The following is a 17,284-nucleotide window of genomic DNA, read 5'->3' on the forward strand; positions in this document are numbered from 1 at the left end:
GACCCGTCCAGGTAACGCCACTGTGTCCCACACCCTACAAACATGGCCAGCTCTGCGGGACGAGGGGCTGAGCAGAGATCCAGATCCAAGCCCCCGGCAGCCACTTCCTCAGGAGGCTCTTGGACCATGTCACCTCCTTTATAAAGTTCTCCCTGACACCGCCATGGAGCTAGTACAACTTCTTGTGGTCCCTGGGGCAGACGGCAAACCTTTCCTCCAGCTCTGAGCTTTGTGGTTTTGACTAACTGTCGCACCTGCCCTGTGCCCACCCCACAAGTGTTTGCCTCTGTCGCCATAAGATACAAAGAAAATCTACTGAATTTGAGGAAGGCAGATATATTAGAATTACTGTATAGAATGCATTTGTTAGAGTAGCTGTCCAATAGAAATATAATTTGAGCCACCTAAGTAATTAAAATTTTCTAGTAGCCACATTAAAAAAACCACAGGTGAAAATACTCTTCTTAATACACTCATCTTAAATAATATATTTTAAATTCAATGATATCCTTAATATTAATATTAATTTATTAATAATGTATTAAAATATTACTATCAGTATATCCTAATTATATATGTGGCATTAAAATTAATGATGTCACATATTTCCTAATCCAATAAATATATCAAATGTATATAATATATAACATTATTAATACATTATATATCAACAGTAATTTATTAATAAAATATTAATATGAATGTATTTAAATATATTTAATATTAAAATTAAATATGTAATACAGTGATTAATCCAGTAAATCTATTAATTTATTAATTAATATATTAGCCTCCTACTATCCACATTATTATTACGTCAACATGAAAAATCATCAGTGAGCTCTTTCCTACTCCTTTTTGTCCTCAGTTTTCGAGATCTGGTGTGTATTTTCACTACGGCCCCGGGAACTAGCCACATCTCAAGTGCTAACAGCCACACGTGGCCAGCGTCCTTGTGGGACACAGCGGGGTGAGAGGGTTTGGAAAGATGTAATTATTGCGGTCGGGTTTGGGCTGATTGTTTGTGTTGTATTAGGGAAAGCACTAAATCACGGACTTCACAGAACACGTCCCCGGTCAGCGAGTTTCTAGAGACGGAACGAGAGGAAGAGGCTGGGGCATTTATGTTCTGGTGACCACGAGGACAAGGTCAGCCAAGTACACAGTTAGTGCTCAGCCAAGTGGAGCAGCGAGTCTGGCTGCCTCTGCGACGGACCAGGTGCGACTCCTGGTCGCCCTGGTTACAGCTCCCTCCTCCTGACAATAACATTTTCATAAGAAAAGCCACATGCAAATGAAGTCGGCAGTCTGGGGCACCACGGGAGGGAACAGGGTGACCCTCAGCCTGGCCAGCCCCGTCTTGGGGGAGGTTCTGGGAGGGGGAGTTTGAGGGGGATTTGGGCAGCAGACAATGGTGAAGCTCAACAGGGCACAAGCTGGGTGGCAGATAAAAGGCGGTGCGGTCCTATGTGCCTGAGAGCATTCTAGACATGCGGTCTGCCTGTGGTGTCTCCCCAGGCACAGTCCATATAAGCTCCCATGTCTCACCTGTACTACCTGTCTGCGTGACCACCTGGCAGGAACACCGGGCGGGGACATGGTGGTGTTTGCTTTCCTGGTGGCTTTTATGAATTGACTCGGGCTACCAGCAATCATGTGGGTGCTGATGCCATGGAGAGCCAAGCCCCTCAGAGGGTTGGGTGGGAAGAATTGTTATGTCCACAAATGGATGAATGGGTGATAGGAATCTGATGTATTACCCAGCTCAGAAAAGGTGGATGCCAGAGGCGGCTTCTATTTCTTAGCGACTTGGACTGTCGTTCTAGCTTTCCCTGCCTGCTTGTTTAGTAGCCTTGGATAACTCACTTGGCCTTGGTGAGACTCAGTCTACCCATCTGTGAAATGGGACAACAGTGCCCGCAGGAGGGTTGGGCAAGCTAATGGCATGAAACTGACCAAATGACCAGCTGAAAAAGAACCAGAGGATGAGGAACAGCCCCCCGTGGGGTGCTCTGTCTAGAGGGGAGTAAACTGCTCCCCACTGGCGGCTCTCTCTGTGGTGACAACATTAAAGGGAGAAAAGCCTGTGGACAGAGACAGTCTGGGGGCATGACAGCCCAGGCGGGGGCAGGGGCGGGTGTCGTACGCGCTCGCACCTCTGTGAACTCCACGTTGGCGGGGTCCCCCAGGGTGGAGCCGTCGGGCTGTTTGTAGCCGGCGTAGCGGATGAGCTGGGAGTTCCAGACTCGGAAGTCGTGCTTGCCGTCCGTCCTCTGGGGAAATATGGTGATGGCGGACCTGTGGCAGAGAGAGGGGGACCCCTGGCATCAGGGCAGGACTTGGACTTTGGGGACATACAGAAAATGGTGCCACTCAGGCCAGCGGCTGTTGAGGCTCAGGGTGGACGATGTCCGTGCCAATATCCCCAGGGCCAGTCCTGTTCCTCCGCTGGAACCACTGGAAGGGTGGAAAGAGGGAGGCCCCCTGCCAGCTTGCTGAAGGAGGGAGAAGCCCTCTCTAACTGGAGACTTTTTCCCCCTGAGACAGGGTCTTGCTCTGTTGCCCAGGCTGGAGTGCAGTGGCATGATCACAGCTCACAGCAGCCCCCAACTCCTGGCCTCAACTGATCCTCCTGCCTCAGTCTCCTGAGTAGCTAGAACTGCAAGTGTGGGCCACTATTCCTGGCTAACTTTTTAAAAACTTTTCATAGAGATGGGGGTTTCGCTATGTTGCCCAAGGAGACAACTGTAATCCCAGCACTTTGGAACGTTGAGGTAGGAGGAACGTTTAGGGCCAGAAGTTCGAGACCTGCCTGGGCAACACAGTGAGACCCTGTCTCTATAAAAAATAAAAAAATTTACTGGGTGTGGTGGCATGCACCGCTAGTCCTAGCTTACCCAGGGGGCTGAGGCAGGAGGATAGATTGAGCCCAGGAGTTCGAGGCCGCAGTGAGCTATGATCGTGCCACTGCACTCCAGCCTGGGCAACACACAGAGATCCTGTCTCTTAAAAAAAAAAAATTGTAGAAAGATGTTGTCTGCTGAGTCTCCTAGCTGAAGCCCTGGTCTCTTTGCTAAAGGAAGAGCAGCAATTGTTCGAGAGGTGTTAATGATGTCTTAGCACCAAACTGAGCCTTTCTCCTTGGCATCATCATCAGGACTGAAAAACAAAAAACCAAAAAATAGAAAGGAGAATAACCTTTTCACGACGTGGTTCAATATTATCTCATGCCAGGAGCTCTCGCCAGCTGGACTCGCCGATGCCACCCGTGGACTGAATCCCAGGCCATGGGAATGCTGTCCTGTCTTTGTGTCAACACGGGGCTCACACGTCAGGTCCACCCCATCGCTCCTAGGTCTTCCCTCATCCACATTCCTTCCCGGGACTTTGCCCTGCGGGTCCCCTTGGCTGGACTCCCTGTCTCCTGGCACACGTTCTCCTTCAAGGCCTAACCCAAAGCCACTTTGTCCCCACGGCAACACCTCTCATCTTGTGCGCAGGGCTGCCTTTTTCCTGAGCACATTTTTTTAAGGTCTTCTTCTCTATACAAGACAATGTGACATTTCATACCGCAGGGGTGGTGCGTCCCACCGGGGGCTGAGTCTAGAATCGGGCTGAAGGTGAAAGTCACACAAGTTCAAAGGTGTCCTATAGATGTTTGAGCAGAGGTGCTGTATTGGAGATGAGCGCAGAATGAGTCTAACTGTTTTCTCTCCAGCGCTGAAACCCATCTCTGTTTCCCTGGTTGAGCACCAGATAAAGGGTGTTTGTGTCACGTGTATCTCTAAAAAGCATGTTTAGAGACACCAGAATCGCACGCCGCGAGCGGGGTGTGATGCTCACTTTGTGTGCGGGAACCGACACCCAAGGGGGAAACGGAGCGCAGGTGTGTGCCTCGAGCACAGTGTCACTGAAGGGCAGTTTAAATTCTCTCCCCCTCCCTCCTTCTACCTTGTCCTTCCTCTCCTATGCAGGGACTGTTCCTCTAACATGGTACACATTCTCGTATGGTTCTCATCCTTTTCAGACTTGGGGTTTAAAAGTTAAATAAAAAAGAATCAGCTGAATATTTTCTTGCATAGAAGATCTCATGAAGACCCCGCCCCCTGCCCCTGATAGGTAATTGGAAAAAGTGGAGGTGCCCTGCCCGGCCTGGGGACCCCCTCCCAGTGGCTGCTCATAGCACCTTTTGAAACCACCAGAAGAGCCCGTAAGCTCCTTGGGGGGCCTAACCTTGACTGGGTCCCTTGTTAACAGTCAAGGTATGCAAGCGGGTTCTTGTTCTCCGAGGGGTGAGGTGTCTCGGGAAGGAGACCTCCATACCGACGCCTCATGCGGGCCTGGGCCTGGGCTACAGGCCCGTTTCCTCCTGGTGGACTCAGACAGCTGGAACATGCTGTTTCCTTCTCAAGGAAGAGACACAGCCAAGAAAATTCATGCTTAAAGCAAATCACCTGCTTCTGGATGAGCTCAGGGTAGCCCGGGGGCTTCTGGGAATATCCTGGCGGTGGCCCCAAGGTGGGATTGGCCCTCAGCAGCTGGGAACAGATGCTGCAGCAGCAGCGAGTGAACAGGATCAGCAGCCGGCTGCTGCGGGGCCCCAGCTGTCCCCGTCCAGCTGTCCCTCTCCCAGCTGTGACTGCCAGCGTGGCAGCCTCCAGCCACACAGATGCCTTCCTGCCCAGGCCTGCCCCCTGTGGTTTTGTCCTTTGTGTTGGTGCAAGAGGAGTCCAAGGTGTGGCTCGGCTCCGTGCACCCTGAGGGAGCAGTCCCCAAAGCAGCAGGAAGAGAAATTGCCTTTTCAACCAAGGCAGATTTGGAGGCAGCTCCAAGCCACAGAGCAGGACACAAGAAAAAGCAGGTCACTACCAGCAACGGGCTTTTCCTATTCCTGGGAACCTAAGCCACTTCTTCCTGCCCTCTCCATGAGTGGGAGGCTATTCAAGGGTGGGTTGAATGCGATGCATGTTGCTGTAGTTTTGCAAACCACACGGGTGTCTGATTGTCCCAGAAGAGAAGGAACGTGTGATGGGACATGGAACGAGGGTGCCAGGACACCTCTCCCGGCTTGGCCCATCTCCCGGAAAGGGGAGCCTTTCTCTGGCAGATGAGCCGACTGCAGAGCCCAGGCTCAAGGCTGTGGGGACACCTGACTCCCCGCTCCCCACGCCCAGCCGTCAGCTCACCTGAGGTTCCCTTTGTTGGTGGCGTACTTGATGTGGTTGCAAATGTAGTTGAACATCCCGTGAGCCGTGGTGCAGTCGCGGGCATCAAACACCTGGAAGAGGTGCGGGGTGGGATCGGTTGCCTCCTCCGTCCCTCCCCGACCTCCCCAGCGCGGCCTTCCAATTTTAGGAGAACCTGGAACTCGCTCCAGCTGCGGCTCCACTGGAGTCACGAGCACCTCACCACTGACTCTCAGGCTGGGTTCTATATTTTCTTTTTTCTATCCCAATAACCAAGGTCAACCAGATCAGGAAAAATCCCCCAAAAGAAGGCATAGAGTGGGAGCAAATATGGGAAAGGGATGGGTGATAAGAGAGGGGGGTTTTAATGGGCTGGTTACATTTCCTGGTAGGTTACTAGAGATTAGGGAATTAAAAACCGACACAAAAATGAAACAAACCCCCAATCTTGCTAATGAATCCACTTCCAACTTTATTCTCTAGAATAAAATCATGCCAAGGGACACAGAAACTCGTGCCTTCCGGGAGTAGGCAGATAAATAATCGAAGAGAGGAGGTGTAAGACAAAAGGGGGTGGTGAGGTCTGCCGTAAACTGGAGACTGTAAGTCTTACCAAGAGATATGCAAATTCATTTTTAAGGAATGACTGTGTTGGCTCAATAAGACACGACTATCACCTGGATTTGGCCATGATCTGAGAATCTGGGGCCTCATGACCATCATCTGGTATGTCACCATGGCCACCAGGTGCCCTGGGTGGGAGCTGACCCTTTCTAGAGCTCCACTCACTCCCCTTCCCACCCACCCTCCTCTCACTGAAGGGCTCTTCAAGGTGTCCGAGCCTCACCACCTACCTGCAGCTTGGACCACTGGATCCTGCCGACGCAGCGGGACGCGTTCCGCCAGGCGTGCTTGGCCCCGTAGATGAGTTCTGTGTCCTTGAGCTGGTAGGTGCTGGTGGTCTCGATCTCTTTGTTCACCTCTTCCAGCCTGTCCATGTGGGCTTTGGAGCCGAATCTGAGTGGGCAGGGAAGGGACACGGGGGCGTCACCCTCTCTTCTGAATTAGAGGTTGGCGGGAAGGGAGAGCGGTCACGGGAGGTTGGGAGCTACAGAAAGTCCCGAGCTGATTTCTGCACAGGACAGATTGAGCAGGAAGCAGAGACTGCAAACTCAAATGCCCACACAAGGCCCGGCACTGCACGGATGACTAAACCAGCCGGGGGGAACTGAGGCAAACAGGCCGGCCCAGGCCCTGTCCAAAGCGGGACGGCCACAGCTCAGCTCCAGCCAACTGTCACCTGAAAGGAATGGGGGCCCAGTGCTGCTCCATATTCTTTCAAGAGAAACTGGGAATCTGATTTTTAAAGGGAACACTTCTAATTTTTAAATGTCGGCAATGAATTCAATTTTAGAAAGCTAAAAAATTGATTACAGGAAACTTTAGGCTTACAAAAGATATACGGAAGAGTATAATAAACACCCATGTTCCAAGCCTAAGAAATAATATTATAGTTCCTTAGGGATGACTTCCCACTCTCTCCCCAGATGTGACTGCTATTACTGTCTTGATTCTGGCATTTACAATTCTTGTATGTTTATTTACGCTTTTGCCTCATGTGTATCTATCCCTAACCCATGTACGGCAGCAGTCCCCAAGCTTTTTGGCACCAGGGACCAGTTTCATGGAAGACAATCTTTCCAGGCACTGGGTGGAAGGGGCGGGTCTGACAGGAGGGGAGTTCAGGCGGTGATGTGAGCGACGGGGAGCGGCTGTAAATACAGATGGAGCTTCACCCGCTCGCCTGCTGCTCACCTCCCGCCGTGCAGCCCAGTTCCCAACAGGCCACAGACTGGTACTGGTCTGCAGCCCAGGGGCTGGGGACCACAGATGTACCATGTCATTCTCCATGTTTAGTAAGTTCATGCGTATAATCTTAGCACTCTGGGAGGCTGAGGTGGGAGGATCGCTTGAGCTCAGGAGTTTGAGACCAGCCTGAGTAAGAGTGAGACCCCGTCTCTACTAAAAGTAAAAAAAATTAGGCAGGCATGGTGGTGCAAGCCTGTAGTCCCAGCTACTTAGGAAGCTGAGGCAGGAGGATCACTGCAGCCCAGGAGTTTGAGGTTGCTGTGAGCTACGATGATACCACTGTATTCTACCCAGGGCAAGAAAGCGAGACCCTGTCTCAAAAAAAAAAAAAAAAAAAAAAAAAAAGAGTTTATATACATGGTGCTATAGGGGATGTGTCCTTCTATGACTTATCTTTTCTTTCTTTTGCTCAAAATTATTTGTGAACTTCAATTCCATGAACGTGCAGAGCTCCAACCCCTTCATTTACAGTTGTATAGTAGTCCATGACTGGACTATACCACAACTTACTTACCCATTCTCCTATTGATGGTTTTAAGATGGGTTTCTTGCTAGATCTTTAACAGTAATTTTTCCTACCATACAGAATGTTTCAGTGAACATTCTTATGCATGCCTCCTTGTGAACAGGTGCGAGAGTTTCTCTAGGAAACTAGATATATATATATCTAGGCATGGAAATGCTTAAAATATTTCACATTTTAAGCAGCCCTTTGCAGGCCAACAAAAGCACTTTGGGAGTCACCTTTGGGCTGCCAATTTCTGGCCTCTGTGTATGGGGGACAGAGGCCGTAGGGTCAGGCCTTGCTTTAACTGTCTGCAAGGTTGGAGCTCACGTCTTTGTCCCCGGCACTCAATAGCTTACCCCAGGCTTCCCGGAGTTGACACACACTTGCCTTTTAATTGACGAGTAGTACTGATCCATAAACTCTTTGGCAAGAGGGAAGAGCTGCTCTTTTGCGCGGACACCTTCCGGCCTTCTCGCGTGCAGGGGGGCCAGCATGACGGAGCCCGTGCAGACGTGCTCTGTGCACCCCGTCTCCTGGAAGACAGAGAGACGTGGCCGTCGCGAAGTGTCACCTGCGTGTGGCAGGCGGCAGGCTGCACACCTGGATCTGATAGTCATGGGCGAGTTTACCTGGCCCTTCATTCTCCAAGGGGATTTCTCAAGTACCAGCTTTGAATCGTCACTGGGCACAGTCATCAGCCAAGGTCAGGGACAATAAGCAGCTAAAGTGTTTGCTCTACTCAACTGGGGGGACAGGAGCTTTCTGCCTAGGGACCAGAATCACCGGTACTAAATTCCTAAATATTGTTTGATTCCATGTTGATCAAGAAGGAACTAATAGAACGGCTGCGGAAACTCATTTGAACTCATCTATGATAGACTGATGGCAAAGAGTAGTCCCAATGCTTCTTCTCCCTGTATCCACACCCTTTGCAATGTGACTTTATAGCAACTCCCCATCAAGTGGTGGAGCCAGTCCCCTCACTCTTTGAATCTGGGCTGGTTTTGACCCATAGTGACACTGCGGCCAGTTCTAAGCCTGGGCCGCAAGAGATCTCGCATGCCTCTGTTTGTTCCCTTAGAAGCCTGCGACCACAAGTGACGAGCCCAAACTAGCCTGCTGGGACAGGAGAGACCACACGGGAAACAGAGCTGAGTCATCTCAGCCCGGGCCATCCTAGACCAGCCTTCCCTTAGCCGACGCCTCAGACAACTGCAGACGCACAGGGAAGCCCTGCTAACTTCAGCTGAGAATGGGCCAGGTCAGCAGAACCGCTCAGCCAACAGCAGACATTTGAAAAACAATAAATAGTGTCTCCAGCCACTAAGTTTCCGGGGCAATTTGTTACGCAGTAATAGCTTGCAGAGACAACATTCCTCCAAGAGGCCTATTTTCAACAAAAATGGAAAGCAAGACGTAGGTTTGTTGACTGCTAAAAATATGAAATGAACATTTCAAGAACACACTTGAAACTGAGGACGGTTTGCTGGATACCGCATCCGTGGTCAGATTATAAGAGATAGAGAGAATGTATTCAGAGCCGGCAACTCCCCTGAGGTTCTTTTGTGACCCAGGTACACAAATAAAAGGTATTCATATAAGTGAGTGATATCTACCTGTGGTTATCAAACAGGAGTGAATTTCCTGGCCAGGGGATGTTAGGCAACGTCTTAGAGATGTTTTCGGTGGTCACAGTTTGGGGGAGTTCTGACATCTACAGGTACAGCCCGGGGGTGGGCTCACCATTCTGCAATGCACAGGACAGTCCCCGACAGCAAAGACTTATCTGGCTCCAAATGCAGACAGCGCTGAGGTTGCAACACCCCGGTCTACACCCTACTGGGGTACTCACCAATGTGCTCTTAAGGTGGAGGGTGTCAGTGAGAACCACATCAGTCTCCCAGTTCTTGACCTTGAGAAAGCGCGGACACTTGGAGGGGCTGCCATTCTTGGTGGGGGACTGTCTTCCCGAGGCGGGGGGCTGCAGGAGGGAAGAAAGGTGGAACATCAGGCAGAGTCTTGAGTGGACTGTGAAGTTGTCTCTGCTGGGACTGGGGGAGGCGCTGTGCTTCCCGGGACGTGCCTTGAGTCACCTGTCTGCCCCGAGAGAAGGATCCAGCCCTCCCTGGCTGACACGTACAAGGTTCCTGGGAAGCTGCTTCCTCCACCTGTGCAGGAGGAAGCACCATGGAAGAGCCTTTTGGGTTCTGTTCTAGAAAGAAAGGTCAGGAACTCAAAGATGGTCTCTTTGATATCTGGCACATTGAGTAGGGGCTCAATGAATGTTTGTTGAGTGAATAAATGACTGACAGGGCACCATCAGCCTCTCTGAATGATAACAGCCTTCAGTACTGAGGAATCAATCTGAAGCTGGGTCAATTTACTTAGATTTCTGGGCCTTCCTGCTACAGCCCAACTCATCATGTATGTTAAGTAGTTGGAAAACAGGTTTAAACTGAAAAGTTTTGAAGCACAGAATCTTGTCCTCAAATTTCAGGTGTCTGCCTCTCAAAAATGCCTCAGGGCCTTTGCACCTACCATTCCCTCTGTCTTGAACACCTTCCACCCCTCATTGGCCTTCACCTCTGTAAACAAATTGACCAGTAGTAGGTGAGGGGGGATGCGTTCCAGGCTGGGCCATGTTAGCCCATCCATTGTAGACCTCATGGACGAGGATCACATCTGTCTTGGATGTTTCTGGGCCGTTGTCTACTTGCTTGGGCAGAGGTGTGAGCATGCGTCAGGCAAGTATCGGTCACTTAGCAACTGCAAGGGAGATGCAGCAGGCACACCCTGCTGTGAGGGCCAAGCACAGGCTGGGAGGAGATGAGATAATGTGGAGTGACGCTCATGCAAAGAGTAGATCAGTGGGCAGTGACCTTGACGCAGGGCATTTGCACATTCAACTGGTATTCACTGAGCACCTACTGTGCGCTCAACAAACAGGCACTGGGGATACAGCAGTGAACAACACAGACAGGGTCACTGCCCTTCTGGAGTGTTATTGTGGGAGAAGTGGAGATAAATAGTAAGTAAACTAATACACGAACAATATAATTTCAGGTGGTGAAAAATAGAAAACGGGGAGGCGATGGTGGTGGGGAAAGAGACAAGTGCAAAGGCCCTGAGGTGGGGATGAGCTGTCAAAGGACAGCCAGGAGGCCAGTGTGGCTGGAGTGTGTGGGTGCCAGGAGATGAAATCAATAAGGAGGCAGGGGCCATATCTCACTGGCTTGGAGGGACTGAGGCTGGTGAGGACAGCTGTGAATTACGATGAAATTGGCTAAGTCTACGACAACAGTCACAGAGAACTCTGAAGGACTAGTACTGAAAACTAGCATTAAATGAGCATTTACTATGTGCCGCACAACAATGTTATTATTCCCATTTTACAGATTAGGAAGCTGAGGCACAGAGAGATTAACTAAGTTGGCCAGAGCTAGTAAGCTAGATACAGAGGTCAAATCCAGGCAGTCTGGCTCCCAAACCACGCCCTTAACTGCTCCACTACCCTGTCTCCCGGGCATGATGAATCCTTCATTCATTCAACACATGTTCATTGAGTATCTATGTGCCAGGCAAGGCAGGAAGGACCAGGGCTACAGTGGCCCATGGAGTCACAGTCCAGTGGGGGGTGCTGACAACTGAATGAGCCATAGCTGTCAAACACAATAGATGCCATAACAGGGGACGCTGGCAGCGTGGTTGGTGCACACAGAAGACACACAGCTAGCCCACAGTGTCTGATTTCCAAGTCAAGACCAGAAGGATGAGTAGGTGTTGTTCAGGCCAAGAAGGGGGAGCAGGATCTTGCAGGTAGTGAGAAGAGCTTGTGCAAAGGTCCTGGGGTGAGAGACCTATCACGGCCACCTTACTGGCCAGTGGAACAGGAGCTCTGCGCTAAAGCGTTCGTGCTGCCACGTCCCAGCCTGGGGAACAGGAGGCGGCTGAACAGCACGCTACCACTGAAGACAGTTCTGGAAGAGTGCAGGGAGTGACGGCAGGGAACAGATGGAACACGCTAGGACGCGTGATCTTCCACGTCTCCCCGCCCTGGCCAGATCTGGTCCTCCCCGGCGGCTCCCACTTTGGGGGCACCGTCCATCTGTGCTTGACTAGCCACAGGTGGGAGCTGTCCTAACACAGCCTGCTCCTTATCGCCCACATCCAACCACCACTGACCCCCATCTGCGTTTCTACATACCCCTAGACTCCACCCACTCCTCTCCCCTGCCAGGGCCAGCGCCTGACCAAGCCACTGTCACCTCTCACTTGGATGCCTGTAGTCACCTCCTAGATGTCAGCCATGGCTTACTACTAGGAGTATTACTGCTATGCTACTACTGGCCCAACTTCTAGCATGCAGGCTACTATTACTGCCACCGCTGAGAGTGTCATTCCCGCGCTACTCCCACGCTGGGCAGCGTGAAAGCGCGTGGGAAGAGTCTCTTCGTCCCGCATTTACACTTTCCATCCTGCCGAACGCCAAGTTATTTCACTTACGTCTCTGCAGGGAGCCGCGTACTGGCAACCCCGCTGCCTTGGACACCGTGGCCGGATGCCCTAAACGCTTCTTTAGGATTCTGTCTCCACCTCTGGGACACTTACAGTTGACAGAAGTCCCACGTGGGCAGGGCTTTGTAGTGACATCTTCCTCTGATCGTGCCCACGACCTGTGCGCTTGAGAAGAAAACAATCCTACCTTGGCCGTGGGGAAGGCGGCCCAGCCCTTCTCCCTAAATACTGGGTTGCACTTGCCCAGTTTAGAAACGCTCTTGTCCACCTACACTCAGGCCCTGGAGGCTGAGGAGCAGCCGGGATCCCGGGAGGTGGGGGGAGGTGACAGCCTTCATCGCCAGGGAGCGGCAGGAGCGAGAAAACAGGCCCTAACAAAGAGGCCATCTGCTGAGGTTCCAGATGTGCGCGGGGTGGTCCTTAAGAGCCGAGTGATCGGCTGCCCGGGCGCCAGCCCTGCCACCTTCCACCCCGGGTTTCACCGGATCGCACCCTGGAAACCAGCCATTAGGCGGCTCTGGCAGGGCTGTTGTACTTGGGGCTTTGATGTTGTAATTAGCCAGCGGTGATATTAGATGACTCAGGAGGGGACAATCGGGGGAGATGAATACAGCAGTCAGGGGAGCCGCAGGCAGGATGCGCATGACTTTTCTGAGTGGGACTGAAGTCTCCCTCCTGCTGAATCCTTCACAGATTAGCAGGACTTGGGGGCAGTACGTTGGCCATGGGGCACAAACGGGCTTTGGGCTGTGGCTACAGGTGTCCTTTTCTGGTTTCCTGTCTGCGGTGGGACAATGGAGGCATCCAGGTGGTGGGAGACACCAGCTCGCTCTTGGTCTGTCCCTGGGAAGCCTGCTCCTAAACTTGCAAAGGAAGTGCGAGCTTGCGCGCCTTGCTCAGGGAGCCCGCAGAGGCCTGGGGGCCGGGGCAGAAATGCAAGGGCTGGTCTTGCAGCCCAGGCCCAGAGGGAAACAGGGAGGTGAAATTTGAACTTCATATATCTTTCCTGTGGCACAAAATCTTCTTCTTCTTTTGATTTTTGTATTCGATGATCTAAAAATGGAAAAATCCCCCTTAGCTCCTGGGCTGTAGGAAAACAGGCAGCGGCCACAGTGTGTGGACGGCGGCTTTAGAGAAGGCAGCTGTACGATGCTTTTCTTGGTTGTGGCATGAGAGTCACTACGTGGCTGAGGCCCAGAGGACTAGTCCCTGGCACACAGTAGGCCCTCAAATACACAGTGGGTGAGGGCATGTGAGCCTGGGCCCCGAGCTGAGAATTCCACTTTGCAGGATCCTGAAGCTCTGATTTCCTTTCTCCTCTCTCCTTCCTCCCTCCTCTCTCTCCTTCAACAAATACATAACGAGAACCTGCAGACTGTGGCCCGTGCCTGTGTTTGTACAGCCCGTGAGCTGGGAAGGATTTTTCCATTTTTGGATTATTGTATACAAAAATCAAAAGAAGAAGAATATTTTGTGACACATGAAAGTTATAGGAAGTTCAAGTTTCAGTGTCCATAAACCCAGTTTTCCTGGGACGCAGCCATGCTCACTGGTTTCTACATTGTCTGTGGCTGCTCTTGCATGAAAAGGCAGAGCAGGCTACTAATTAATGTCACGGAGCCTGAAACCACTGGCCCGCAAGGCCGAAAATGTTTATCTTGCCTTTTACACAGAAAAAGCTTGTAGACTCTTGGTCTAAAGGATTGAATTCCAGTGGCTGACCACTGAGTGCTGAAATGTCGTGCTGTTAGAGATCTTTCCCGATCATTCTTTAAAACAGTGTCACCTCCCTGGTAGTCTCTGTTCCCTAACCACGTTTACCTTTGTTTTTCCTCATAGTACTTGTCATTGCCTACGATTATTGTGAGCGATGTACATATCCATATCCCTATATCTTATATTGATTTACATATATCTAAATAGATATTTAGACAATATTTGTTTTTTGCCTACCTACTGTTCAATTTGCTCTATCCCCAGCCCCTAGAACTGTGCCCAGCACACACTACCTGTTCAGTAAACATTTGAGGTCTGCATTAGCTTGAATTTTGTCCCTTCCCTAAATTCCTATGTCGAAGCTCTTACGCCGCAATGTGATTGTGTCGGGAGACAGGACTTTTAGGAGGTAATTAGGGTGAAATGAGGTCATAAGGGTGGGGCCCTCATCTGATAGGAGGGGTGGCCTCATGAGAAAAGGAAAAGCTCTCTCTCTCTCTCTCTCTCTACAACATGCGAGGGAGCAGCAAGAAGGCGGCCGTCTGTAAGCCATCAGGAGAGCCCTCGCCAGAACCTGATCATGCCGACACCCTGTTCTTGGACTTCCAGCCTCCAGAGCTAAGAGAGATAAATTTCTGTTGTTTGAGCCACCCAGTCTATGGTCCTTTGTGATGGCATCCTGAGCAGACAAATACAAGCTCTAAAAGAATTTCAACACTGTGGAGCCTCTTAAATGCTAAGCCAAGGACTTTGGCCTTGATTTAGCAGAGGAGGAAGGGCCCCTGAAGCTGCTGGACTGAGCAAGTGACCCTGTCTGAGCTGAGTTTTGGGAAACATCTGGTTGCCAGGATTGCAGGAGGGAGCGGGCGAAGGCAGAGAGACCCCTGAGGAGGCTGTCACAACGACGCAGGTGAGAAGCCACAGAGCTGGGCAGAAAGGGAGGAGGTGGAGGCTGGAGGTGCCGGAAGTGGAATGCTCAGAGCCTCGGGGCGCGAGAGGATGGGAGGGAAAAGGATGAAGTCAGAGCGGACTTGGGGGCTTCCCATCTGTGTGCGTGGGGGATGGGGAGCCTCCTAGCAGACACTAGGGGGTCAGGAGCAGGAGTACTGGGAGGTGGATGGAGGGAGGTGTTTTAGGCAGGAAGACAGAAACCCGGCACCAGAATCGGGAAGACTGAGAAACAGAGGCCAGTAGCCGGCTGCCCTTCCCCAGTAGTGGCTGCCACCGTCACCAGTCTCACAGTGGAACCAGGACTGAGACTACAGCAAGGCAGAGATGCACCTGTGAGACCCAAACATCTTAGCAGCTATGATGGGCTGAACTGTGTCCCCCCCACGAAATTCATATACCGATGTCCTCAACCCCACTACCTCCAAAGGTGACCTTCTTTGAGGATAGGATCTTTGCAGTGGAAATCAAGTTAAAATGAGGCCATTAGGGTGGGTCCTTATTCAATATGACTGGTGTCCTTACAACGAAGGGAGATTTGGAGACAGACCCGCGTACAGAGGAGAACACCATGTGATCACGGAGACAGCCACCTCCAAGCCAAGGAGAGAGCCCTGAATTGGGTTCTCGCTCCCCAGTCCTCGGAAGAAACCAGCTCTGCCAACACCTTGACTTTGGAATTCTAGCCTCCCGAGCTGGGAGATGATCACTTCTGCTGTGTAAGCCACCCAGTTGGCGGTGCTTTGTCACAACAGCAAACCAATCTAGGAGCAAAGGCCCAAACTTGCACAAAGCGAGTCGCTTCTTATTCTCGTGCTGCTGGCACCGGCGACAGCTCCGCTGTTACAGGCCTGCAGCAACCTGCCCTGCTCGGCTTGTCCCGGAACGAGGGCAGCATGCTAGGACTAAGCCGGGCGGGGGACCATGCACACCGGGGGCCAGATGCCACACACTGTGCCCTTTGCCGCAGCCCCCGGGCAGCGCCGCACCGACCTGTGGCTGCCGCCTCTCCCGGGCAGCAGGCGTAACCCGGTTATGAGCTGGGGCAGCCCAGGGTCCAGGCCCGTAGACCCGCAAACCAGCAGGCACCCACCCATCCATGCAATTAAAAAATTGCTCCTTACAGAACTTAACCAACTGTGTTTAGTACCTCGGAGTGTAATTTCCTCGTGCTGTATTGAAAGCATTATGTCTAAAGTGATTTGTTCTTTAGAATAACTCCATGGTAGCGTGACATTGCTTATTCTGTGCCTCACTCTCTCCCCCTCCCCATTCAACAGTCTGTGGAGGACAATTAAGGAAGGGGATGTTGGGAGTCAGACCCACGACAGTTTGGGACTGGGGGTGTGCTGAGGATGTCTGGAGGGCAAAGGGGGCTTTAAGCTAGATCATTGATGCTTTCTCTCCAAATCGCAGTGATATCACAGGATAGCCAGATGTTTCCAGACTGCCTTAAACTTGGTTCCGTTATCAGACCAGGATGTATAATGTGCGCTGGGAATTAATTTTACGATGAATCTTGTCATTATCTCGTGGCCTGCCCCTGCCGTGATATAGCGTTGTACTGTGTGTGTTTGTTAAAAGCATTAACTTCCTGAATGTAAATTATGAAAATGAGCAAGTTTTGTGTTTACGTGTTGGCCCTTCTACCTTTTGAAATCTCCTGGGACCCTCAGAAAAATGGAGGTGGGCCAGGTCTCCGAGAGAACCTCTATTTGGAGGGGGTTTTGCCAAACGATACCGATTTGCAAAGAAAGGAAGAAAGATGATTTTGACCCAACTTGGCCTTTATGGGAAAAGAGTCTGAATCCGGGGCGACGCAGTGAATGAGCAGGCAGGGTGGTGCTGCTGGTTCTCGAACCAGAACGCCATTGTCCCACCCGGACAGCAGTTGGTACGGCCTGCATTGAATATACTCACTGTTCTTTTTTTTTTCTTTTTCTTTTTCTTTAGAAAAAGCAGGAAAGAAAATACTCACTATTAAAACAAACAGCTAGCAAAATATGTGGAAATTCCAGCAGGGCTGAAACACTCAACAATCCAGGCCCCACTTCCCGGCTCCACCCTGGCTCCGAACACCCAGCGTGGCGGGACTTGGGTGCTGGTCTCTCGGCTCAGTAACCTATAAGGACCTGGGAGTCCCTGAGCAGGTGGTGACTCTGGTGCAAGGAAGGCAGATGCCCCCGGGACAGAGGGAGACGCTGTTCAGTGTAAATTACTGGGAAGCATCTTTGCGGGGGGCTCTGCTGCTTGAGGGCACCCTGGGGACATTGGTGACCAGAGAGAGGGGGGCTCTGAAAATGCTTTTGGGAAAACCCACCCTGGGTGGCGTCTAACTCTGGTCGCGAGCTGCCCACGGCAAGGGCTGCCTGACCCCATCGAGGTGACAGCAAAAATGAATTGAAGCACAGCTTAGAGCTAGAGATTTGGAGCACCCTCCTACAGAGAGAAATTAATCTCAAAACACAGGAAGTTTCTCAAATGCTTAGAGAGAGACTTAGAGACGGGAGTAACCAACAGGCACCCCGAGATGTCGGCCTGA

General features: G+C 51.3%; 1 protein-coding gene across 1 annotated transcript in view; it reads right to left on the bottom strand.

Moving 5' to 3' along the window:
* Positions 1 to 17,284, bottom strand: part of NOS1 (nitric oxide synthase 1) — a 71,738-nt gene that overhangs the window by 37,200 nt on the left and 17,254 nt on the right. The window contains exons 3-7 of the mRNA XM_069497505.1: positions 9,416 to 9,544; positions 7,951 to 8,096; positions 6,041 to 6,203; positions 5,187 to 5,278; positions 2,157 to 2,298 (exon numbers count right to left, since the gene is read on the bottom strand). Coding sequence (XP_069353606.1) covers positions 2,157 to 2,298; positions 5,187 to 5,278; positions 6,041 to 6,203; positions 7,951 to 8,096; positions 9,416 to 9,544 — 672 coding nt within the window. The remainder of the gene's footprint in view (positions 1 to 2,156; positions 2,299 to 5,186; positions 5,279 to 6,040; positions 6,204 to 7,950; positions 8,097 to 9,415; positions 9,545 to 17,284) is intronic.

Source organism: Eulemur rufifrons, chromosome 21, assembly GCF_041146395.1.
Source record: "Eulemur rufifrons isolate Redbay chromosome 21, OSU_ERuf_1, whole genome shotgun sequence".
Taxonomy (NCBI): Eukaryota; Metazoa; Chordata; class Mammalia; order Primates; family Lemuridae; genus Eulemur; species Eulemur rufifrons.